General features: G+C 33.7%; 2 protein-coding genes across 2 annotated transcripts; one reads left to right on the forward strand and one right to left on the reverse strand.

Moving 5' to 3' along the window:
• Positions 1-1346: 1346 nt before the first annotated feature.
• LOC132722197 (uncharacterized) lies at positions 1347-6221 on the reverse strand. The gene is made up of 4 exons (XM_060706649.1): positions 5741-6221; positions 5273-5367; positions 3725-3911; positions 1347-2621 (listed from the first exon to the last, which is right to left on the reverse strand). Exons 1-4 carry the CDS (start codon positions 6020-6022, stop codon positions 2493-2495), a joined length of 693 nt encoding a protein of 230 aa, XP_060562632.1. The 5' UTR covers positions 6023-6221; the 3' UTR covers positions 1347-2492.
• Positions 6222-9554: 3333 nt separating this feature from the next.
• On the forward strand, positions 9555-25127 carry LOC132722208 (uncharacterized). The gene is made up of 9 exons (XM_060706658.1): positions 9555-9694; positions 14754-14965; positions 15918-16062; positions 16491-16591; positions 18386-18431; positions 19210-20469; positions 20794-20900; positions 22367-22462; positions 24784-25127. The coding sequence occupies exons 1-9, from the start codon at positions 9667-9669 to the stop codon at positions 24823-24825; spliced, it is 2037 nt and encodes a 678-aa protein (XP_060562641.1). The 5' UTR covers positions 9555-9666; the 3' UTR covers positions 24826-25127.
• Positions 25128-26744: the final 1617 nt, after the last annotated feature.

Here is a 26744-nt window from a genome sequence, read left to right on the forward strand (position 1 = left end):
CGAATAATGCTTCATATATTAAAATCAATTTGTGTCGGGTTTTAAATGCCTTGTCCTATTTTTGTTTAACAAAGTTTACACAGCAATATTTTGTATACAAGAAACATGTACAAAGTTATATATTAATGTCTTTATGCTTATCAAATGTTATTATTAATTGTTTCAGGGCATGTTAATGGTAAGACCATTACCTACCTGTATTCATTTATTGCGTATACATTACATGTACAAATGACTAGTTAAAGTACATGAAAAATCATGTATTAACCACAGTAAATTAACATATATATCTGGAAAAATTGATCCCTCGGAAGCATGAAAGTCAGCAAAATAACATGAAAATTGCAGACCTGTTCAAAACATGAGCCTGTACATGAGGGTAAAATAAAGTTTAAAACACATCTCCTAGCGCTGGCTTGAGCTGTAATCAATGATCCTGAAGGACCAGAAAAATATAACAGCACTGAAATGAAGTACAGGGGAACTTTAACTGCTGTCACACGGCACGTGACACTTGCTTTTGTGAGGTATAAATATCTCATGCTCCATGAGAAGCATCAAAATCTGCAAAATTACATTCAAATCGCAGGCTCGGTTTGATATAAATCTGTACATGAGGGATAGTGAAAAAGTTTCATCCATTATGCCGGCTTGAGTGGTAATGGGGATGTTGCACTTTTTCATTATCCCTCATGTACAGACTGAATCAATCCGAGTCTGCAATTTTCATGTACTTTTGTCCAGATATTTCAACACTTGACTAACCTACCGATGTTTTATATTCAGTGAATCGAGTGCTAATATTCAGGCAAGAAAATACCGCGAGTTTCTTTTTCACAAAAAATGTCCGTTTTTTTTCATGTCTCAAGCACAAGCAGCTCAAAAGCCAAAACATAAAGAAGTTTGAGAAGTTACTAAATTAACCTGTTTTTCAGTCAATGATTCTATGTAAATTTTGAAAACAAAATGAATGGTGAAAATATTGTTTAGTGAATTACCATTGAATATTGTTTGTATGAGTTAAGCTTAAATAATACTAACACAATGAAAAATATTATTACATCATGCTACATTTTCAATATTAAGGGCAGATATCTAGCGAACGAGGTTTCAAACCCCAACTCCATCTCTTTCCGCTTTAAAAGATGTTTCCGTCATAGTATTCTAAGCTTATGCAAATATGTAACAAAATTTATTGTACACTTTTCATTCCACTTACATAAGGTAAAATTTCCATTTGGCAAATTTTAGTAGAACTGTGGTGATAGTTAACTCTTAATTAGTAGTGAGTATCTCCTAATAAGAGATAAAAAACAAACACAACAACAGAAAACTGAAAACAACGTTTTTATTGGAAAGTTCTACACTAAAAATGGTAAATAACCTAAACGATGTATACTCTTTATGTTTGATTTATATTCTAATTAAATAAGTTGACCATGTTTAATGCATGTAAGTGTCTTAAATCTCTTTATCATTGTCGAAATGTTTCATTTGTTTTATTTTTTTACTTTGATCGTTAAAAGTAATACCTTCTTCTTTATGCCGTAAACACTCACTTTAATGAACTACAAAAATAATAAGCGACGCTATACTGATTATTTCAGACGGCTAGCTTCAGCAAAATGATCAATATTAGTATTACATAAATAATAAACACAACAACGAAGGAGTTTATAGACATACAAAATTATATTTACAAACTTTTCTTATTAATTATTGAATTTTCTAACAAAATGTTGTAAATATCTTTTAATGAATATAATTGCAGAAGCATGACAATCCTGAGGACTCTATTATAGTAATCTGATCATATATAATGAATTGAAAGTTCCGCCAAAATCAGGAAAGTCAAAGTGAACATCTTGTGCCGAAAATATATCAATATTCTGGTCGAGCATGGGCCTATTAACCGGTTTACGTGTACGTTTTTGATCACGATAATTAATGCCCCAGAAACATGAAATAACTCTGCCACTTTGCCGATCGCATACATTCATACCATTTTTTCTTTCTTTTTTTTCCGAAATTGAAAATAAATTCTTCGCTGGTCGAAGCTATCGAAAAAGACATGCCCTTGAACCTGCCATAGTCAGTATCTTACCAGTACAGAATAGTATTACCCAAATCAACGTACCGTGACAGATTCCATATACGGATCTATAAAAATAATGGTTTCAATGTACGTTTTAAAACAAACAAAAATGAAACATGAACTTAATCTAGCTAAACCAATTATTCAAGTAGTTATAATTACAGAAAACCTAAGTAAAACTTTACTCATGCAGCTGAAAATTAAACATTTTAATGTCCAAATAGCATTTTTGTCATTTAGATGGTGACATATACTATACAGGTAAAGCGAAAATTGCCTTCAGGCTTAAGTTATTTGCCATATGGTGTTGCTTTGCTCATTTTCATGACAACTTATCTCAAAGTTTTTGTCTTAATGAGTGTCTGTCACACAGTTATATTCTTCTCTGCAATTTGTTTCATGGAGCGTATACGTCTACCTTGTTTTTGTAAGTTATATTTGAATAAGTTAAAACTTGAATCTTTTCCACATCTGAATAAGGCTTAACATGGTCAAATGTTATGAAGGCGTCACCGTCGATATAGATCTGAAAATAAAACAAAATTAGATACAGAAAACAATGTATGTTTGGTTAAGAATTAATCGGATTTGCAAAAGAGTAAAGATTTGTTAATATTGATTTTTGCTAGTATTTTCTATTTTTGCATTTAGAATTTATATTGTACAGTTAACCGCTAACAGTCTATCAAGAACAAGCACGATGTCAATGGAAGTCCGTTGCAATAGATATATTATTTTTACATCAATAAATAGATGTACATTAAAGGGGAAAGAAAACATCCATATATATATATATATATATATATACATGTATATATATATATATATATATATATATATATATATATATATATATATATATATATAATATATATATATATATATACATGTATATATATATATATATATATATATATATATATATATATATATATATATATATATATATATATATATATATATATATATATATATATATATATATATATATATATATATATATACATATATATATATATATAATATATATGCACCGTTGTTGCAAGTTTGCTTTTAAATTGCTTGCCTTTACGTGAATTTATCCGCTAACCTTTAATGAATACTAGTATCTGCGTGTGCAATTTTTAATGCAGTGCTAGGAATAGTGCTTATGCACATTGTGCCGTGCATTACAATCTGCAGACACACTCGGACTGAATCCGATCCCTCACGCTGCCGACTCAGGTTTGAAATGTGTCTGTAGATGTTAACGCATGCAAGAGGTATATAAAATTCTTAGTGTTTGTGTTGAAACATAATTTAAAACCGGACTTAATAAACTTGGAACAAAATAAATATGTTTAAACGTTGAAATGAAGAGGACTTTAAACATCTTTTAGCTAGCTTTATCGTATTGAGTCTTTTAATGTTTTGAGTGAAAAATGATTTTAACATGTACTTTCGATTCTGTGTTTTTCTTCATTGTACGCATAAATTTCGAATATCGTCTGTAAATTGATTCATTACAAAGTTTGTAAGGTAAGATAAATTGACTCAGATAACCAGATAATCTTAATAAATAGAGACAATTATTTATGTTTAAGTTGTTAAATACGTTCAATTTAAATCCACTGTCAAATTTGATACAACCTGCCAGTAATCAGCAAACACTTCAAATCCAATGTCGTATTCCCTCAGGTTTGTGAATGGATAAATTTGTGATTCGACTTCTACCCAGGAGTCATTTTCAAGACTATCACCCAGTTTGAATGCGGTCGATGTGTCCGTGACGCTGAGCATTTTAACATCTTCAATCGATTTGAATGTAATTGAAAATCTGCAACATAGATTAAGATTGTATCCCACCATTTAAATACTTTTATCAACATTGAAAATTACTCAAAGGTTTTATAAAGAGTGAATAAAATTGATAAACAAGTTTATATGTTGAATAAATATCCACTGCCGTATACTTAACTACTTAATGCTATCAAATACGGGAGATTATAAGTTAAAATGATGTGTCTTTATTTAGTGCTAAATGATGCACATAGTATTACGCAAAAAGCTCTTTTAAGTAAAGGACATCTTTTTAATACAAATTATCATTTTCACAATTACGTAATGTTATTATGTCATTCCGTTTAAGTATGTTACTATAAGAATCACAATTTAAAGACTTGAGTAAAAACATGTAAATCTAAAATCTAATTATCAAATTGTTGAATCTAGTTAGACCAAGCCTCTAGCCAATTAAATTTTTCCTTTGTCTCTTATCTCAAGATTTTATTTGGTCCGTGTAGATTCTGTTCCGGTTTCTGACAAATGAAATACCTAGTAAGATATTTATCCCATGAACTCTCACAAATTTGTTTTCAGTATTTCTAATGAAACGACATTCCAAAAATCGATCACTTTAAATATATTTTTTCTTTTTTTCTATATTTTTTTATTTTATCTATTTATTTTTATTCTTATTTTTTAAAGTGTTTATTTTTGACTTTCTTAAATAGCATCGAACTTTATTTTGATGCGTATGCGTGGATTCATTTCGTACTTGTTGGGCATATGTAATTTGAAACGATGGCTATGAAGGCGAAAAAATGAAAGAATCATGTTTATATGCTCGTAGTAGTATTAATAATCAGCGTTTCCTTGGTAACACATACAATTATGAGTGGTTTAATTTCGATCTGACTAGCCATATGTAAATTATAAGTCAAATGGTGATTGTCATTGGAAAAATAATTAGCATCATTTCTATATTATCATATACCTTCACAATGAGTTTGTTACAATTAAAATAATTATTGTAAATGAAAAAGTTTTATAAGAAAGGAGGGGTTTTTTTTACAAAGAACCATAATTAGCATTTGATGAATTTAAATGGTACTTTGTTATTCTTATCTTCCGTTTCATATATACTCATACATTTATGCTGTAGCTCTAACATGTGAGATAAACTGACTGAAAGATTTATTTCCAAATAGGACTTTTGGTTGTTTTGTTTTTTCTGTTTGTTGATCAGTGGGTCATGGTCCCTAATCATATTGATACAGAATGAATCTATTGTTTGTTAACCGTAACAATGTCCCTAAATCTTATATTGTTGCTCAGACTGACTGACAAACAGACAGACATAAACACATTCAATATCCCCGTCGATTTTACATTTTATCGGGAAAGGAAAATATTTACCTGTTTTCTGCATACTTCTGAATCACGAAGTGAAATCTATCCCCTACCATCGCTTTTTGTGGCAGATAATGCTGTACTTTTTCTCTTCTGCCATCCTGAAAAGCAACAAAACAAAGTAATCCTGAGTTTTATATATTAACTGGTACAACAAATACGTATCATATATGCTAGCATAATCATGGTTCCAATGGTCTTACATTTCCTCATTGTCTTTCCTATATGATAAATCAAAAACGAATGTACATGCATTAATAAGCACCCTCATTTTTTAATTTTTTTATTTAAAAACGTTAAGACATTTGCATAATTATAATATAGTAAATCTCAAAAACTCTCCAAAAATGTCTTTGAAATATCTAAAAAAAAAAGGAATACGGTATAAAACTGACACCTTATTCTAGCCTTTTATCATGTGATTTAACTTTTATATTTATACTTTTCTTTCTTGAAACATCAAAAATTATTTACCTGTGTTTGTTCCTCTGTAAAGCGGACAACCTTCACAAAGTAGTAATATTCCGGCAAGAAAATATCGCTTGTTTCTTTTTCACAAATATTACTGTCTTTGCCAAGTCTTGTTTTGACCAGATGCGAATGTAGCAGCTCAAAAGCGCACCAAAATGTATCTTTACTGTAGTCGGAAATCTTCCATTGTTGCGATGGGACTTCGTAAATGTAAGTCCACTTTTGAATTTCAAAAGAAGCAAACGCAATGTTAAATGTTGATAAAATTATAGAAAAACCTTTCATCCTTGCGTTCCAAGAACAAGTCCAACTGACTTAGCTGTTACGCGGTATCTCATGGCGAATCAATTAAACTTGACTGTTTTATCAGCATTCTGGCTTCTGGTCAATGACTGCATTTCGCATTTTAAAACAGAGGGTATGTATTACGCAAAAACAGTTTTTACAGATCCGTGCCTTGGGATTCGTGATAATAACTTTGTAACTTTTGAAAGTGACTTTAAGTAATAGATATACCATTGCTGCGTTGACGATTTCTGGGTTGGCGTAAATTATACCATAATCACGTGACCTTTCTTATGCCTTGACCTCACGAGACGAAGTCGAGTGTGGTTGCATAAGAAAGGTCACGTGATTATGGTATAATTTACGCAAACCCAGAAATCGCCAATGCACCAATGGTGTATCTGTTTTAACCTATAGCTCCGCCCAGAAACACTTACTCCTTCGATCTTAATTTGCATAGCAGAAATGACGTAAAATGAGCCGTCAATCAAATTAACATGACGCTACTGTTTTAACCTATTGCTCCGCCCAGAAAAACTGAAAATTATACCATAGGGTATGGTATAATTTACGGTTATTGGAAATTAACCTATAGCTCTTCAGCGCTTCTTATGTAAAATTCTTCCAAGTATAATTTCCAATAACCGTAAATTATACCATACCCAGACTATGGTATAATTTTCATCGGAGGAGTAAGTGTTTCTGGGCGGAGCTATAGGTTAAAACAGATACACCATTGGGGCGTTGGCGATTGCTGGGCTTGCGTAAATTATACCATAATCACGTGACCTTTCTTATGCAACCTCACTCGACTTGGTCTCGTGAGGTCAAGGCATAAGAAAGGTCACGTGATTATGGTATAATTTACGCAAACCCAGAAATCGTCAACGCAGCAATGGTATATCTATTACTTATACTTGGAAGAATTTTACATAAGAAGCGCTGAAGAGCTATAGGTTAATTTAAGGAAAAATAGCATTTTTAATTGGTTTGTACGTCGCATTAACACAGTTATATCTCGAGGTTCAAGTTTTACTGAAGGAAGGCCTCAGATGCCCTTCTGTTTATTACATTGGACGCCAATCTAGCATATTGAAAATTACATATAATGGCACTTACAATCATTTAAACGTGCTTATAATTTAGTTGTCCCCCGCCTTTTCGAAGAAGAAATGGGGATATAGCAATAGCCACCGTCTGTCCGTCCGTACGTCACACTTTCGTGTCCGGTCCATAACTATGTCATTTATAAAAAAAACTTTGGAATAACTTGGCACAAATGTTTGTTATAATAAGACAGTGTTTCATGCGCAAACCCCTGACCCCTTCCTCCAAAGTCAAGGTCATACTTGGTGATTAAAGGTCAATGGAATATGTCGTGTTCGGTCCATAACTTTCTTACCCATTAAAGAATTTTGAAAATACTTGGCACAAATGTTTACAATCATAAGACGATGTCTAATGCGTACAACCAGTCGCCTATATCTAAGGTCGAGGGCAAACTTGGAGGTAAAAGATTAACATAGTCTGTAACAGGGTATATTTCGTGTCCGGTCCATAACTTATTCATAGATCAAGGGATTTTGAAATTATGCGAAACAAATGTTCAAAATAATATCACAATGTATCATGTGCGAAAACCAGTCGCCTACCTGTAAGGTCAAGGTCACAGTTTGAAGTCAAAGATGAAGGATATATTTTGTTTCCAGTGCATAGCTTTCTCATCAATCAAGGGAACTTGGCATAAATGTTGACAATAATAACATGATGTGTCATGCATAACACCCGGACCCTTATCTCCAAGGTATGAGGGTGATCATCTTATAAAGTTTGAAGGCTGCAGGTACAATAGTTCTTGAGTTATGGAGCGGAGACGGTTTTCACATTAAGGTCCCTGTAATCTTGACCTTGAAAAAACATTGTGAAAGATGTCGTGACAATGTACTTCTTTTATACTGTGTATTCTGTTATTTGTATGCGTGTTAGATTAAATATATATTGATGAGACTAAAATAAAGAAAAAAGAATTAATGTATGTGAATAGGGGTGTCCCCATCCACAGACTGAGAAAATTTTGAAATTTGAGATTGAAACTTTTTTATTTCCTTAACTTTCTTATGCTGTTTATGGTAGCTTTGGGCTAATGTAACATCATTTTGTAAATTTATCCACTTTCTAAAGTGTCTATTTTGTTTGGTCTCTACTCTACATTTTCTAGTCTGCTGTCATTTTTCTTAAATGTTAGTATCACATCATTTTTTTTGTTTTGTTTAGTTAGTGGACCGGGCACTCATATAGGCATCCATATTACCAGCTACAGCCGCAGACGGTAAAGCCATATTGATTGACGATACTCTGTGTGGCTGAGTTATTAATGCGTTAGACTAGTAATATAAGGATTCCTTGCCCGTTGTTCCTTATAGCTTAGTATTGATTGGGCCCTAAAACAGATTCAAGAGTGTGCCGGCTTATAGCTAACACAATCGAACAAAATCTGTATAAACTAAATTTTATGAATTGAATACAGAACCCGATATGCTGACTAAATCGACGACATATTCTTGGTTCTCAAACACGGGAAATGATTGGTCATATAGCACCGTATTAGTTACATCCAAAACTTCACTTACTATTGTTAAACACTCATTAATGTTCTCATACTTTTTTAAACTGTGTCGAGATTCCTGTGTTTACACTTAACTCAATACAAAAACATACCGTCAGTACTATTGCCTTTTTAACATATAGATTTCTTTTTCGTCATTTATATCCGGATATATGTTGTATTATTAATCCAAAATCACAATGCCGACAATTGCACCGCATATGGTGTTAACGTTCGTTATTTTGGGGCAATGAAAATCAACCAGCTAGGTTACGGAACGCTGGCAGTTCTATCCGTTCGTAGGACACCTAATGTTTCCCTCTACCAATAAAGCTGGAAAGACGCCATATGACTTTTACTGTGTTGTGTGTTGGTGCGAAATCATTCTTCTTAATAAACAATGTTGACAAACATTCTAAGTTAAAGAGGGGCATGACTCCTAAAAATAATGATTTCAGAACAATGTCCTTTGTCTAATAAATGTGTCTTATTAATATCAGCAAGTATGCCAAGTTTCTTGTTGTTTGTTGTTGTTGTTTTTTATAGTGTTGAAATCATTCTATTAAATAGAAATTGCGGTATGACAAGAATTATAAGTTAAAAAGGTCATAACTTCAAACATCTAGCTTTCAGAATAATGAAAGTTCGGCTTTTTAAGATTTAGGACGTATACAAGTTTAATAGAAGTTAATAAGCTTCTTTAAATTAATATTGTGTTATGGTATTTTGAGAGAGTTTCGTAAACATTAGCAAGATAACGCAAAACAAGTTTAATGTTCAAGACATGTGACAGGATCGAAATATTATGCAATATACAATATGCAAAAATAATTAAAGGTAGGTCACAAAAAATATTATGCAATAACTACACAGACTCGCGTCAGTAAATATACAGTAGCGGTACACGAAATAGTCGATAATATGCAAACTACCGTTACAGGTATAATTTTGTGATTTCGTGAATTTCATGCAATTTTATGATATAAATATAACAATGTTTTGAAGGCACACACAAAACACTACATATAGATGGCAGAAAATGAGTACAACAACGGATAAAGATGAGTGTAAGAACTATTTTCGTTATCTGAATTTATTTATTAACTATATATATTTTTAATGCTAAGGTCGGTTTTGTTGATTACAGGTATCTATCCCGAATTTTCTAGCAGATTATGGAAATATTTTTGTCACAGTATATAAACAAAATCACTGTACCCGGTCTTTCAAGCTTATACAATTCAATATTCACCCTGTCTTGTACATGCGCACGTTACTTCCGATCACTGTACCTTACTTGGGAGTCTTTATATTTTAACTTGAACCTTTCTTGCGATAACAGGAATTACACATCTTCTCTATTGTTTGTGAAAGGTCTATATTTTTCGGATAGACCTGTTAAACAAAAGAAAGTCCGTTATGAGGTCTATCTTTTGCACGTGCACAGGTCTGCTCAAGTCAGACAGACCCGGTCATGAACAACACGTGAAAAAATAGACCTGCCTATGCGCAGGCAATGACAACATGATATGCAATAGAAAATGAAAATGAAAATAAAATGTATATGATTGTCATAACATTCCTGTCTAAGACTTACAAAATCTGGATGTTTAATGAATGCACTTAGCAATTATTCAAACATCCCTACATCAAATATTTGAATAAAATTATGGACAGGGTATCAAAGTTTTTCAAAGTAATATTAATGTAAGCGGAACTTCTGTCATTAAATTCACAATATAACAACAAGAGCGATCAGTAATCACATGTGTCGCCTCATGATGGCCAATTTCATGTTGGGACAAATTTTGTGACAGACGGACAGACAGACGGACAGTGCACAACTAGACTTTGTACTGATCATTCCTGTAAAGTTTGGATAAAATTGCACCAGTAGTTTATGAGGAGTAGTCCGGACAACCTTTTGTGTATCTGGCAACACACAGAAAAAAACTCCTTTTTATCAAAGGGCCATAACTCGGCCAAAAATCATTCAACCGGAAAACCCGTGCAATATGCGCAAGGACTTGAGCTACAGATCAATCCTGTAAAGTTTCATTGAAATTGCATTAGTGGTATAAGAGAAGTAGTCTGGACAAACTTTAAAAATAAAAATTATTCAAGGGCCATAACTCAACCAAAAATCATTGAACCGGAAAATGCTGACAGTATGCACAACTAGACTTGGTACTGATCATTCCAGTAAAGTTTGGATGAAATTGCACCAGTAGTTTATGAGGAGTAGTCCGGACAAGCTTTTGTGTATCTGGCAACACACAGAAAAAGAAACTTTTTTATCAAAGGGCCATAACTCGGCCAAAAATCATTCAACCGGAAAACCCGTGCAATATGCGCAAGGACTTGAGCTACAGATCAATCCTGTAAAGTTTCATTGAAATTGCATTAGTGGTATAAGAGAAGTAGTCCGGACAAACTTTAAAATTAAAAATTATTAAAGGGCCATAACTCTGACAAAAGTCATTGAACCGGAAAATCCTGACAATATGCACAACTAGACTTGGTACTGATCATTCCTGTAAAGTTTGGATGAAATTGCACCAGTAGTTTATGAGGAGTAGTCCGGACAAGTTTTGTGACGGACGGACAGACAGACAGACAGACGGACAGACAGACGACGGAGAAGTGATCCCTATATGTCGCCACTACTCCGTAGAGGCGACACAAAAATGGATGCTCCAAATTCAAATTCCTGCATTCCCACCTGCGGGATCACTCAGATTCTTAAATTCCCTTTAATGCCCCCCTCTATTTGAGTTGGCAGCATTGCCGTTCTATTCTACCCGCGAAAAATCAAAACAGATATGCCCTGAAAACCGTCGAAGCAAGGACTTAGTCTCAAAGAATGCTACACAACAACATTAAAAGAATTTTATATAAATATACTCCAAACTTTGCTTTATAGTGACATGCATATACAAGTACTTAAAGTGGATTGGTCTACAATTGGCACATCTCCTATTATAATTTCAAATACCGATAGAAACGGTAAAAATGTATTATTAAAAAAATCTTGATTAAAAGAAATGTTAATAAAGTTATAGGTGATTTAGTATAAAAATTTATATGCTGAACGATCATTATTATTTATAATCTGCTATATAAAATATAATATCGGATCATGTATCTCAAACTTGCCAACAATATTCATATGCAAGTCTTTCGTAGTCTCCTGGGTATCCGGACATTTGCCCCCTCGGTAGTTTGCTGTGGTTGACATTTGCCCCCTTCATATCATTGGAGGGGGTTCATTTGCCCCCCCCCCCCCGTTTTAAAAAAGTTGAAATATTTCATTGTTAAATTGTTACCAAACTTCATCTCCTATTGTCGAAATTCCATTGTGCTTCAATACACAAACTTTCTCGCAAATTTGTGAAAACAAAATAACATCCATAAATAAATGAAATAGAACGTTTCCATTGTTAAATTACATACTTATAATTTATACAAAATATGCCCTCTGACATATGACAAGTCCTCATAGCAAAAAAAAGGAAGCAAACGTCCGAGGGGGAAACTGTCCGGCAGCAAATTTGTCCAGAAACAAATGTCTGATACGAAATACTATCAACATAATTATTTATTCTTTTACATACCTTCCATTACAGACCCATTGACTTTATTATTGACACATTACACACTTAGCTTTTTTTATTATTATTTCAAAGGGAAAAGCAGAGTTAAATGCAAATTATATATTTAAACAGAACGTTAATAAAAGGCGCTGTGTTAAAAGTAATCTTTGTGCATTACATCAAATGCAGCTCAAGCCAATAGTTTAACGGTAAGTTGGATATCGGCCTCGTACATCGATCTTTCTGTTTAGGAAAAACCTGGTCACGAATTTCATGAAACACCTCGAGCGCTACGCGCTCTCGGTGTCACATGAAATTCGTGACCAGTTCTTTCCTAAACAGAAAGACCTCGTACTCGGTCGATATCCTATACGTACACTTGTTTCTAAATTTTTTTTGTTATGCTGTCAAAAAAATCATTTGTAACTTCGGTTTTCCTGTTTACACCCAAGGAGAATAGCGAATATTTTGAGTTAAAGACTCGCAAAGCCCTGATTCATATTTCCGTCGTGACGATAATAATCATATAGTTATATATCCGTTATGATGACTAAGATTATCAGATTATATATGTCCGGATATGGGGAACTAGAGCTGTAGAGTAAAAAAATGACTGGTGAAACTGATTGACTACCATTTAATAAAAAGTACATTTCCTTTCTACATGCGGGCATAAGCTTCGTTTGTTCAAAACAAACTGGTGTAGCACATGTTTTCTTGGTGGCCATAAAATTTTGATATGAACTGCTGAAGACAACACATATTGAGATATTTATTCCATATTCTTATGCATGCAGAGAATTGTAAATTACTTGAGTTTAATCAGAAAAAAAATGTCTACCCGCTTAGCTCAATGGAGAGAGGATCGGATTTGTAATTCAGCGGTTATTGGTTAGATCGTCTTGCTAGGAGAAATTATCCCTTCGTGACAAAATTTATCTCGGAAATATCGTATGGTCATTTACTTCGCATCTCACCGCTGACTTAGAAATTATGTGTGATCGGTAGTCGGTCACTTTCGAAAAAAAGGTAATCCTCTAAATTCGGTTAGATGGGACCGACCGCCTGGATTTGACATAAAATGTGTTGAAATTTTCTTTAAAGCAAGCAACCAAATAAGTGCTGGATCGTGGAATACTGGCAACTTTACTCTCGACTATATTACAAAGAGGCTGTTTTAATATCCGAAGCAGTGCAAATAACAATTATAATCTGCTAAAATGCTCATATTTGCTGTAACATGTATTTCATTTCGTTTAAACGAAATATCTATTCGAAATAACTAAATCTTTTTTCGTTTAATTGAAATAAAGTAACCGTAAAACACATGAACTATGTGATTATGATGTTGGTAATTCGAATAAAATTCTTGGTATGTGTTGCATTACTATTGAGTTATATTTTCTTCTAAGCTGGCAGTTGTAATACAATAACAAGCATATATTGAAACAGCTTTATTTCTTTTCATTAGTTATCAGGTAATTGATATTGTTTTAAGCCTCTAATTTCTTACTTACGGAAGGATCTGTTTTCACGCTTTGATGGATTGAATTTAAACGGATTTAAGCCAATACCTTTGAGAGATAAACAGAGTTTGTTCTATAGGTTCTGTCAGAGCCACGGTTATTTATATATTCACGTGTCGAAACGTTTTTACAGTCTATCGATTGACAAAGTGAAGTTTGTCAATTTTTAAAGTTCTTCAATGAGATCAAACAAAATTTTATCTTGTTCGATCGCGCCATTTCATCACCATGTTCTGATATCTTAAAACACATCAACGTGTGTCTAATGGTGTTGATGTTTTTCCACCTTACTGCTAAAGATAATATGTTCATAAATTCACAAATTTAACATCATTTGCAAGCATAAACTCGTTCCATTTGAGTGATTAAAGAGAACATACAAAGTGAATGATAAGGAGTGGTTAAATGTGCAAATTTTATCAAAGCGATCGAGTGATGCTGCTCTTAAAGTGGTAAACCAAAGATATAAGCGATATATTTAATCGTTCTACCTACAGTCAGGTTTTAGAAATTGTAGCAGTTCAAATCTTTTCAGAGAAATAGTGGCATATAGAAATAGATTCCGTCCGTCCGTGTGTCTCTCTCTCTCTCTCTCTCTCTCTCTCTCTCTCTCTCTCTCTCTCTCTCTCTCTCTCTCCCTCTCTCTCTCTCTCTCTCCCTCCATCCGTCCGTTACACTTAGTTTCCGGTCAATCAAGGGATTTTGAAATAACTTGGCACAAATGTTCACCAAAAACGACGACGTGTCGTGTGAAATAAACAGACCTCTACGTCTTAAGTCAAGGTCACACTTGAGATCAAAGGTCAACATTGATATATTTCGTGTCCGGTTTATAACGTTTTCATCCATAAAATAAGGGATTTAAAAAAATAACTTGGCAAAATGGATCATTAAAAGTCTTGAAATTATGTTTCTTCAATATTTAATCATTTACCTATATGGTGGACAATTCACAACATCGTTTTATGCCAAACCTTACCTTGTAAGATGCAATATTTGTTTTTCAGATATTCTTACACAAGCACGATCCATGCTGCCATATGTGCGCGTTAATGGACACCCACATTTCCAGGTTCAAAGCCTTCTGGATGTACCGTGGCTGCTAGTCCTGGTGTTCGAACTTTTAACCACGCAGCCAATGTCGGATGACATGGGCCGGTTTGATACGCTTGAACGACAAGCACACGTGCTGCAGATGATACTAGACACACTGGAGCAGGTACTAAGTTGTTTTCTTTTTTTTTTCTTTTTTTTTTGCAAACGGCTAATAAAGAAGACTCGAGAAATTAATGCTTGATATATGAAAAAAATAAGTAAATAATATACTGTTCAAATACGTTTTGGGTTCTTTAGTCGGTACATTTTGGAATGTAAAAATAAGCTTAAAGAGCGTGTACACGTGAAAACTCGAGAGCTGTATTTGCTTTATTACATTTGGCCATTTAACATGTCAAAACTTTATAATAATATGTGTTAAAATCTTTTGTGGCTAAAAGAGTTACGTCCCTGACCTCTGAATAATTTATTATTTGGTTATTGAATTCCAACAAGGAAAGATTTATTCCAGTTTAGAAAGCTTTTTAGATAACTAATGGAAACTAAATGTTTCTCTCTGTGATTCTTTTCTTTAATGAGGATCATATTCAAATATAGGACGGCTTTTATTTGTAACAACCATACTGAAAATTCTCCATTTGAAGATAATGTTTGCTCGTAAATGTAATATTTATTTGTTTAAAGTGTATAAAGCTATAAACATATATCGGGCAAAAAAAATCGTGTTTATATTTTACAAAAGAATACTTCCAAAATGCTTGTATGAAATATATATGGTTGTAAATTTCCCTAAAAGCAAACGACTCTTACTAAGCGCAAAAAAACCTTCTTAAAATTGCAGAATAACATTTTGTTCTATTTACGTACAATATTCACGAGTGCCAACAAAACTGTGTTATATCTATGCCTTTAAATATTCTTATTGTTCTAATATTAAATTGTTCGTTCATATTAGTTTGTTGCTTTGGTAAAATGTGTACTTTGTGTAAAATATAGAATTAAATTATCTATGTTTAACTCAGATTGACTTGTTGTTTAATACAGAAGAAATATATCAAATATACATGAAATAATGACATAAAATAACAATTATTTCATTTTGTCATTTCTGTTAGACACTTAGATTACCTTTGACCCACATTTCCGGGATCGGTTTAGCTAGACTGGAGAGGCGACATCTGGCGGATGCGTTACAGATATTCTCTGATCTCGTTAAACATTGTTACCTTACACCGACAAAAGAAACAGCTGAAAGGGGAGGTAACTGTGAAATATTAAATACAATCATTGTAAGAATTGTTTCCCATGCATCAATTTCGACTATTATTTGTATGTTTTAGTTTTATTGTTATTGCCTTTCAAAACTGAAATATAATTTTCAATATTCAACGAGTTATATTTAATTATAAGTTTAAATTTGAAACGCCTGTGAGTCGCAATTCGGACTACAATGCGTGCCATTTGACTAACGGTACTGTGTATACATTTGCTATATTTCTTATTTTTAAAGGTTTCTATTTTAAATTCATATAGAATACAGGAATGCTGGAATCATTCATCTATAACTATATTCATTTAGACAGTAGTCTATAACATTATATTGTTAACAGCCGAACGATGTATTCTAATGTATCATTCAAATTGAATGTTGTTTTTTATTTGTTTATTTAATTTGTATTTATTTTTAGAGTTAGAGTCACCCGAAGGTCGAAAACTTTCGTTAAGTCAGTTTGAGAGCCCAAAGTTTCACGAGGTTGATTTTAGCAAATTTTCAACACCTGAATTAATCGTGAGTTTTCTTTATCACTACAATTTTTTTCATGTAAACCAATAGGCTGTAAAGTGCAATAATTTGTGTTTTAATTGTTATGTTATGTGCAATTCATTCGATGATCAACAAAAGGCACACGGCGCATAGATATAGTATGGTAACTCCGTAAGAATCGTTATCATAAAATTCTTCATGTCTTAACTCGAAGATACAAATGCATCAGAGAAATAAGCCTGCTCTGTGTGAGGTTCAAACTCTTGCCATTTTATGTTTGAAAATATCTTGTGGGTCCAAATCCCACAATGAACTTTGGATTCCAACGCGTGAGGAAGCTCTTCAGTAACTCACAAAAGGTCGGTGGTTTTACACAGGTGTCCGCGTCTATAGTGTCTGTATGACTTAAAATGAAACAACAAAAAAATAAAAGTTAGAACCAATTACAATGTAATACAACGCTCATGAACACAACCCTATTAGCCAAGAAATTGTGAGGTAATTGCAATTGGGCTTAAAATCGGAGCTGAATCTTCTTCCCCGAGGTATATTGTGCCAATGTTAAGGCCCAGTTACACAGACGGTCGGTCCCCAATCGGTCATTTAATTTTAAATTTACTCGCTGTTATGATCGGTTGTCATGCGTGATTTTATTTCTGATCTTCTGTGTAAACGCCCATCGGTGACAGAAAGCAAACTCAAACGGGAATGGGTCGATGATTAAATGCTGAAATACTTTTGTTTTTTATCGTTTGTAAATCGGAGCTAAATCGGGCGTAACGCTGATTAATCGGTGTTTGATAGCTAGTCATCAGTGGTTAAACACTTTCCGTCAGATATGGCCGGTGATTCATATTTGGTTATCTTTGTCCGATCGGCGATATCGGTGATTAAGAGCTTGCATATCTCGTGATATAGGTTGCCGTCGGTTATTTGTAAAATATTTTCACCGATCGAGAATTTTAAACGTGTTTAAAAATCCCAATCGGTAATTTTTCACCGATGAAACTTGTCTTTCCCCAATAGCAGTTGATAGGTGGAAAACAGGTGACCAATAGGTGATATCGGTGATAAATACGTTGTCAAGGTTCACTCCATAATTTGGCTAAAATAACTACCGATCAATCACCGATGGCTCTGTGTAACTGGGGTGTTAGAAGACTCTACCTTTAAAAATGAAGATATGATAATCAAAAACTATAATTTGATTAAAATAGTAATATGTCTTCGATCTCTTAATTAGAGCGATCTTTTAAATGGTGTCTGAAAAAAATAGTATTTGCATCGTTTTCTGTACCACAGTTCACAAATTCGAATTTTTGGTTCAAATAAAACAAGTTTATTAATATAATGTTAGATGATGCAATTTTGCGTTGTTATAGTTTTACTGGTTAAAAGTGTTGCTATGTTACATTTACTACTACCTTTCATGAACTGACTTTAACAGTTGTACAGTTGTACCTTAAGTAGGATTTTTCATTGCTCCTGGAGGATCTCCCCTTTTTTCTCGCACTTTGTCGTCTGCTGTGACCAAAAGTTTTGTAATTGGTTACAAGCAAGTCAAATATATTAAATTTTATGAAAATATTAAATGACATTTAATAAGAAATGAAAGGTAATTACGTAATTTATTCATTTGATAATCTATAACAATTTTAGATTCATACGTTCAGTTTATAATTCAAAAGGGCGCATACTGAAAGCCATAACAACGTTCACTTCGGCATCTTAAAGTGGAATGGCAAAACGGTGAATTGAGAACGACTGAAGTGCCAATCTAACTATTATATCTAGTTTAAAAACTTTCTTTGTTTTCAGACTGTCTTGTCCGCGAGCGGTGGTAAAGAAAAGGATAGAGACATTGGTAAGCGTAATTTTGTATACAATGAATATTGTTATTGCATTACGCACTATTTGTATGGTGTAATAGTATATAATATATGTATGTTGTCCGCCTCGTAAGCTCAAAAAGGAGAGCATCTGCACTGTAATCCAACGGTTGCTGGTTCGATTCTCGCACGAGAAGATTTCTTCGTGGACAATGAGTCTTGTGGCCATTTGTCTCTCGCCGCTTATTCAGGAATAATGTCAGATAAGTAGTTGCTCATTTGCGGAGAATTGGAAATTACTGGTTAGTTATCCAAGAAAGCTGGTAACAAGGATTGGCCGCCGAGATAAAACAAAATAAATAGGTGCAAATGCCCGATATATAATACAAACAAACATCATATGAGCCGCGTCACGACAAAACCAACATAGTGCGTTTGCAACCAGCATGGATCCAGACCAGCCTGCGCATCCGCGCAGTCTGATCAGGATCCATGTTGTTCGCTGTCAGTTTCTCCACTTGTAATAGAGCTGGTAAGCGAACAGTATGGATCCTGATCAGACTGCGCGGATGCGCAGGCTGGTCTGGATCCATGCTGATCGCAAACCCACTATGTTGGTTTTGTCGTGACGCGGCTCATATTAGTTTGGTCCTTCATAGCAAAACGAACTCGCAAAAAATTGTTAAAATGTAAATACTGTGGTAACATTGTGGCAGTGGTTAATTTCTTAGATATTATGAATAATTATTATCAAATCTACAGTGTAAGAATTTTTAATATGATTGTAGTTTTATTCGTTTTCTGGAAATTTAGGTACTACAAGAAAGAATGAAAGTAAACCTTCCTCCATAGTGACTGTCCGACCTGTTCCCCAAAACCAAGCTCGATCCTATCCCTCGGCGAGAGAACACCCATCAGATGTACATTTACCGGAAAGAGACGAAAATAACACCAACTTCCTGGGAGACAATTCATTATCAAGACAAGCTGAAAAGGAAGACAGTTTTCGTTCAAGCAAATCTTCAACTACTTTGGCGAAAGAAGTTTACAGGCGAGAGGAAAATATTGACAGGCTATTACATGACAGACGACGTGGTCCTAGACAAGGAGTAGACCTTGTCGATAAACATGAAAACTACAAACTTGCGCAAAAACATCAGATATTTGCACCTTGTCTACCAAGTTTATCTCTCCTAAGCCCTTCCAAAAAAGAACAGAGGAAGAAGTTTGTAAGTAGCCTTAACAAAGGTGTAGTGGATGACAACAAGAGAGATCATATGACGTCATCTGAACGAGCTGGGTTATCTCGCTTTTCGCCATATGAATTGCCTTGTAAACATAATGATTTAATAGAATATCCGTTGACAAAAAGGGTACCCGACCATTCACGAGACAAATTAACGTCTGCTGCTAAATCGGCAAATATTAAAAAGAAAGCAGATGACAAAAACATTAAACCAGCAATGTCTTTTCAGCGTTTATGTCGAAAGCCATCTGTTAAATCTTTCCGAAGTCCTAAATTATCGACATCAAGGCGTTATCCACAAAAAGATGCACGACAATTATCCTCTGCAACATCTGGGCCAACCACGTGTCAGAACAAAGATAATATGTCCGAACTTCGAAACAGAACAAAATCTGAATTGAAAACTAGCGTAAGAAATACTAAACAAACAGACGATATTCCAAAATGTCCTAGAAAACCACATTCTGCGACATTTAAACCACAACCAAGTTGTACTGGTAATATTAAGAAACCACCAACATATCATGCGAGACGGCCGTCAATAAGCGTCAAGTTCGTATCAAAAGGTGAAAGGCCCATTCAAAGAACTCGCAATGGAAGTGTACAAAGTAGACGACAAGCAGACGAACTTTATGTTACTTCTCCTTTTACCGACAGGGAAGAACCTGACGCATATTCACCTATAAAATACCACAACACGGAGGGTAACAGCAGAAGAAGACCAAGTGTTGTTTCAACAAAAGCCAGAAAACACAGTTTGGCATCGCCACAGTCGCCATATTATAAACATGACAGAAGCTCTAGGTTTAGTCGACCAATTAAAAGAGGTGAGCTTATTTTATTCCATAAATTAAAACAAAAGCACGTGCAATTCATGATTTATTTCGATACAGGCATTCATAGCTATTTGAAATTTAAGTGATTTTCTGTCTTTTTAATTTAGTTACTTTGAAACTTTTAGTTCGGACTGTCGAGCGGTTTTGCAGGAAGATATCCGCAACAAAGTTCTATCACTATTTCAAGGTTAACTGATTTTAAATATTGTATTGTATTAGCAAAGAAACCCCTAAGAAAAAAGGAATATTATCAAGTTATAATTATTATACATGTACTGGTGTTGCTGTTAGTTATATTCCTTGTTCTTGAAACAGGTGATGTTTCTCCGCAGACGACATCGCTCTGTACGTCTCTCAAGCTTCTAGAAGACTTTGACTATGTCAAGAGACGTTTGAAACAAATAACAATACAGAAAAGAGAGGTATGCCAATGTTCTAGAATTTTGCACAAGATAAGTATGTAGCAGTATGTATAGTTACACACTTTTTATACTGCCAACCAATGCTTTATGAAGTTTATCTTTAGATCTATGACAAAACGGGTGATATATTGCATAGTACAGTAAGGTGATTCTACATTTTAAAATGTATTTTTCTTTCATCAAATTTTAAATACATCAATTATTGAATTTTGTTGTTGTTTTTGTTGTTGTTGTCTTGTTGTTGTCTTTTTATCCCCCGCCGAAAAATTTCGGCGGAGGATATAGAAATAGTCTCCGTCCGTCCGACCTTCCGTCCGTCCGTCCGTCCGTCCTTCCGTCCGACATTTTTGTCCGGAGCATATCTCTAAAAGTATTTGAGTTATCAACTTGAAACTTCATAGGTGGATAGACCTTATTGAGGAGGAGTGCAGTGCACAAGAATGATAACTCTACCTTGCATGATTTTTGAGTTATTGCCCTTTGTTATTTTTCAAAATTGATTTTTGTCCAGAGCATAACTCCAAAAGCCTATGAGATATTAACATGAAACTTCATAGGTGCATAGATCTCACTCAGGAGGTGTGCACTGCACAAGAATGATAACTCTACCTTTCATAATTTTTGAGTTATTGCCCTTTGTTATTTTTCATACCTAATTTTTCACCTGAGCGGAGCATAACTCAAAAAGTGTTTGAGATATCAACATGAAATGTCATAGGTGGATAGATCTTATTGAGGAGGAATGTTGTGCGCAAGAATGATAACTCTTCCCTATACAATTTTTGAGTTATTGCCCTTTGTTTTTTTTCATGCTATTTTGTCCAGAGCTTATCTGAAAAAGTATTTGAGGTATCAACTTGAAACTTCAAAGGTGGATGGATCTCATTGAGGAGGAGTGCAGTGCTTAAGAATGATAACTCTACCCTGCATTATTTTTGAGTTATTGCCCTTTGTTATTTTTCAAAATTAATTTTTGTCCAGAGCATAACTCAAAAAGCCTTTGAGATATCAAAATGAAACTTCATAGGTGCATAGATCTCACTCAGGAGGTGTGCACTGCACAAGAATGATAACTCTACCTTTTATAATTGTTGTGTTATTGCCCTTTATTCTTTTTAATACTTAATTTTTCAATTCAATTTTTTTCTCAAAAAGTATTTGAGGTATCAACTTGAAACTTCATAGGTTGATAGATTTTACTGAGGAGGGATGCAGCACACAAGAATGATAACCTACCCTGCATTATTTTTCTGTAATTGCCCTTTGTTATTTTCAGCCATCAGTATTCACATAGGTTTCAAATCTGTAATCACTATAGCCATCAGTTTTCATTACCAAAAGACCTCTTAAAATGGAATTATTCCGCTCCACTACATATACATTCTTCCAATGAGCAAACACATTTGGCGGGGGATGGCCATGTTGACATGGCTCTTGTTTTCTAAGTAGAGTTCTGTACTTTACAGTATAGAGAAGCTATATGTGAACTCGAACGTGAAGAAGTCAGACTTGAGTACCTTCTAACACACGTGCAACAACAAACAACCCGTGCCCTGAACAAGGTATACATTGGTAAAATAAAAATGATAATAAAAGGATGTTATTGTTTGCACTATTGTTTGATACTGTTTTCTTTCTCATAACATGGGGCCATGTTTTTAAGGTCAGAGAAACTAATTTATTTAGATTTCAGTTTTGAGAGTTCTTTGTGTGTGTTGCAAAAATAGCATTTGTCTGCACTACAGCAGACTTTAATGTAAATTTCATGAACTGTGCATAAAACCTTACAAAAAATATAACTTGGTCTTCAGAAATTTAGCACATTCAAGGTAAATATTCTTTTTATGCTCCGGGCATATAGTAATTGAACCGTCCGTCCGTCTGTCCGTACGAGGTTAACCTAAAACGGCAAGTTGGATTTACTTTTTTTTTGGTATAAGATGTCAGTTTTATATGCTCGGTTTAGAAATAATTGTAGTAATCTACATGCTGACCTTTTCAAAAACCATTTGAGAGAAAATTCGACATGTATTTTTTTTCTTGTGAATTATCTTAACCTCAAAGAGCCATACACTTTGCAAAAATTAGAACACTTCATCCACTAAACGTCGCTATTTTACTGTGTGGTAGATGTTAGAAAAAATGAAAATGTATTTACTGCTGCAAGAAAAGTGCAGATGTTTAGGCCCTTATGGGTTTGTCCAGTCAGTCTGCATTGATAAAATGAAATGAAAAAAATGTTATGGATGCGGCCGTTTTTAGCGATTACTAATAAGAAATAATAAATAATAAGTACATTTACTAGTTGAACCCTTTCCCTCATGAGCATATTGTGAAAAATTGCCGTTTTCATTGAAAAGCCTACTGTTACAAGTTCAAACTGCTATGAAACTATGAAAAATGCTTCAATACTAATCAAACTTGGCACAAATGTTGACTGGACCATTGCCTATGTAACGACATGCTCAGTCTTAAATTTCCTGTTACCATGGCAACGAGGGGACATCTCAAAATTGCCAAAAATCACTATTTTGCCTTGATTTTTTTCCTTCAAAATTTATTTCAAATTTCTGCAACTTCTCAAGGGATTGAGATAGAGTCAAATGCTTTTCAGCGTTGGTTACACGTTACCGTAGGATCGACCTGGGGTCATTTTTAGCCTGTCACAAGTCAAAATTTTCTTGGCGATAAGGGGGACTACCGCCCCCCTTCAAACCCCCCAAACTGAAGGCATCCCCCTGATGTATCTTTTGGATGGTGGGCCGCGCCGAAAAAGTGCTCACTTTTTTAGCAACATTTCTCAATCGAAAAAATGTGTTTGGGGCAAATATAGGACATTTTTTCACTATTTGAGGCCTAAAAGAGGGGGGGGGGTCGAAAGTGCGTTGTTTCGCGTATATATGAGGTAAAGGGTTAGTTGCATGTGCATGTATTTTTCATACATTAATTGTTCAGTATAGCATAATTTGAAATTTACTTTACGAAAGAAAATTTTGAAACATAAAAAGATCACGAAATCCCATTAACGAAATTTTTAAACCATACAATGTTCCCCCATTTTGTAATTAATGATTTAGTAAGGAGTGTTACATACATATTTGAACTTTGCATTCTACGGTAACTCGAGTGATTGAACGTTGAAAATTATATGACCAGTTTGCACATTTTTAAGCCATTTATCTTAATTTGTTACAATATAAGAGCTATTCCCAATTAAAATTGTCATTTTTCATGAGTTGTATGTCATGAAATGGGCCAAATGATATTAATAATCTTTGTGTAATTATGGGATAACGGAAAGTAAGTTAAACGTATCGCTTTCTTGCGGAATGGGGGTGAATTTTGTTGGTTTCGATGATTAAATCATTGCAAAACAAACTTTACTTAAATAAAATGATGAGATGGGATAAGTAATTATAAAGCATTTTGAAAATATTTATAATTCTGGTTGTTTATTAGTTGTGTGTTGTTTATTAATGTCTTCCTCAACTTAAAGATTTGGTAGATGGTGTTGATAATGGTGTTGATGATGATGATGATATAATGATTGTGATTACAATCATTGTGTTAATGTTACCGGCTGAGGTTAAGATGATGATAATTATGATGGTGATGATAATAAAGATGATGGTTGTGGTGGAGATGATGTAATGATGATGATGATGATGGTGATGATGATGATGATGATGATGGTGATGGTGATGATGATGATGTTGATGACGTTGATAATAGATAATTACAACGCTTACGGTGCGGCATTGATGCTTGTTTATGTGTTGATAAAAACAGTCATAAAATATAGAAACGTATAATATCTGTTTGTTAATTAGTAAATTATTTATGATATTAGAAATCATAAGCAGTACTTTTTATGTTATTACAGGGGCCATCACAAAGAGTAAGTTCACAAGGAAGGCTCGTTTAGAGACGGGCTGAGTGCAATATATTTGGTGGATAATTAATCTAGGCAAAGTGAAATCTCCTGCATACATATTCACGAGATTTAAAACATGAAGTACTTTGGTTTTGCCAGTATTGTAAATTCTGTACAAACCAGGAAATGGTTTGCTGTTTTGCACACTTTAAAACGTGTTTAGCAAATTGTTCTCGCAGTTGGCTTAAAGACTTGAGATTTTCGTCAGAAATGTTCGTTACATTATGTTTTTGCTTATACATTTGTACAGTTGTCTGTCTTTTTAAATCAAGATTAAAAACAGGAAAACCATACTACCATTTGAATTTCTAGATAGACCATTCTTCCATGACAATGAAATCTGCAAACCGCTTCATAATAAAAAATTTAACGAAATATGTTAAAAAAAAACGTACATAAGCTTAGAATGTCTTGTAAATATTCAGTGAATTAGAAATGATTACATAAATAAATATTCTGTTCTTATACTACATGTATTGTGTCACTTTTGAAAAATACATTGGCATAACAAACAATTTTAATTTTTGTTATATCTAACCATTTGTCATTTCCATATACAATAACTATTTTTAAAATATTCGAACTGATAATGTTAAATTGTTTTTTATTCATGTTATTTGTAATTATAAGATTTTCAATAACACAAATAAAAATACAGTTTAGAAAAATGTCACATTTCAATTATATATGCGATTTATATGTAATTATTTGTATAAGTTATTCTGTTGAAGTTAGATTTAAGTGCTAATCATGTCAAATAAATTCCTGTCAACGGAAAACTAACCACAGTCGGCTCTGTGATCAGTATTTGAGCCAGCCGCGCCATGACAAAACCAACATAATGGGTTTGCGACCAGCATGGATCCAGACCAGCCTGCGCATACGCGCAGTCTGATCAGGATCCATGCTATTCGCTATCAGTTTCTCTACTTGTTATAGAGTTAGTAAGCGAACAGCATGGATCCTGATCAGACTGCGCGGATGCGCAGGCTGGTCTGGATCCATGCTGGTCGCAAATGCACTTTGTTGGTTTTGTCGTGACACGGCTCATTTGTATTGTCCTATCCAGCAAGTTTACGATAGAAACCTAATTGAAAACTGGCTGTTATAGTACATAGTACTTTTAATGAAAATAATGTGCTCAATCTAACGCAATACCGTACAAAATATGTAGTTTATCTTTTATCATTTGTCAGTGCAAAATGACACTGCAAAACAATGGAGTTAAACGACAGAATAGATGGCAAGATCCGTACATCATACCAGACAAAATTTCGGTTGATGTGCATTAGTAATGAACATCTGTATTAACTGCAATGGACATATACAACTAAATTAAACAAACTAAATCATCCACACACTGTTAAAATCATTTATCATAATATGTAGGATATGTCTTAATTTCCTAGAAGTCCCTAATAATTTAGATAAATCTTCTTTTTTAAATTAATGTTTTGAAATGTTATCGAGTTGAATTAACATAAACGTTTATGTTTGAGAGACAAACCTATGACCCCGACGACGGCTGTAGACCTAGCACGTAATTTCCACGTTGTTTTACATACATTATCTATATATAAACAAACGTGCAATACAAAAAGATACTTCATCAAGAAAAGGTATTTTCTTACCTAATCAAGATGTACCTCAATGACAAAATAAAAATTTGAACGATAATATTTTTTTTGTGTTTTAATATATTTTATTTTGTAAACACAATTCATATTTTCTTAAAAACTAATGCAATACAAACATGAAAAACAATTCTATATCCAAATTATTGAAGAACTAACTATATTGAACAAACATTTTTAAGGCATTGAATTTGTATATACATTTTATAGTTATGTGTCTTTTATCCATTTGTTATATACTAGGTAAAAGACATTAAACAAATTAAACAAGTAATT

Source organism: Ruditapes philippinarum, unplaced genomic scaffold (genome assembly GCF_026571515.1).
Source record: "Ruditapes philippinarum isolate M1 unplaced genomic scaffold, ASM2657151v2 ctg5117_1_1_1_1, whole genome shotgun sequence".
NCBI lineage: Eukaryota > Metazoa > Mollusca > Bivalvia > Venerida > Veneridae > Ruditapes > Ruditapes philippinarum.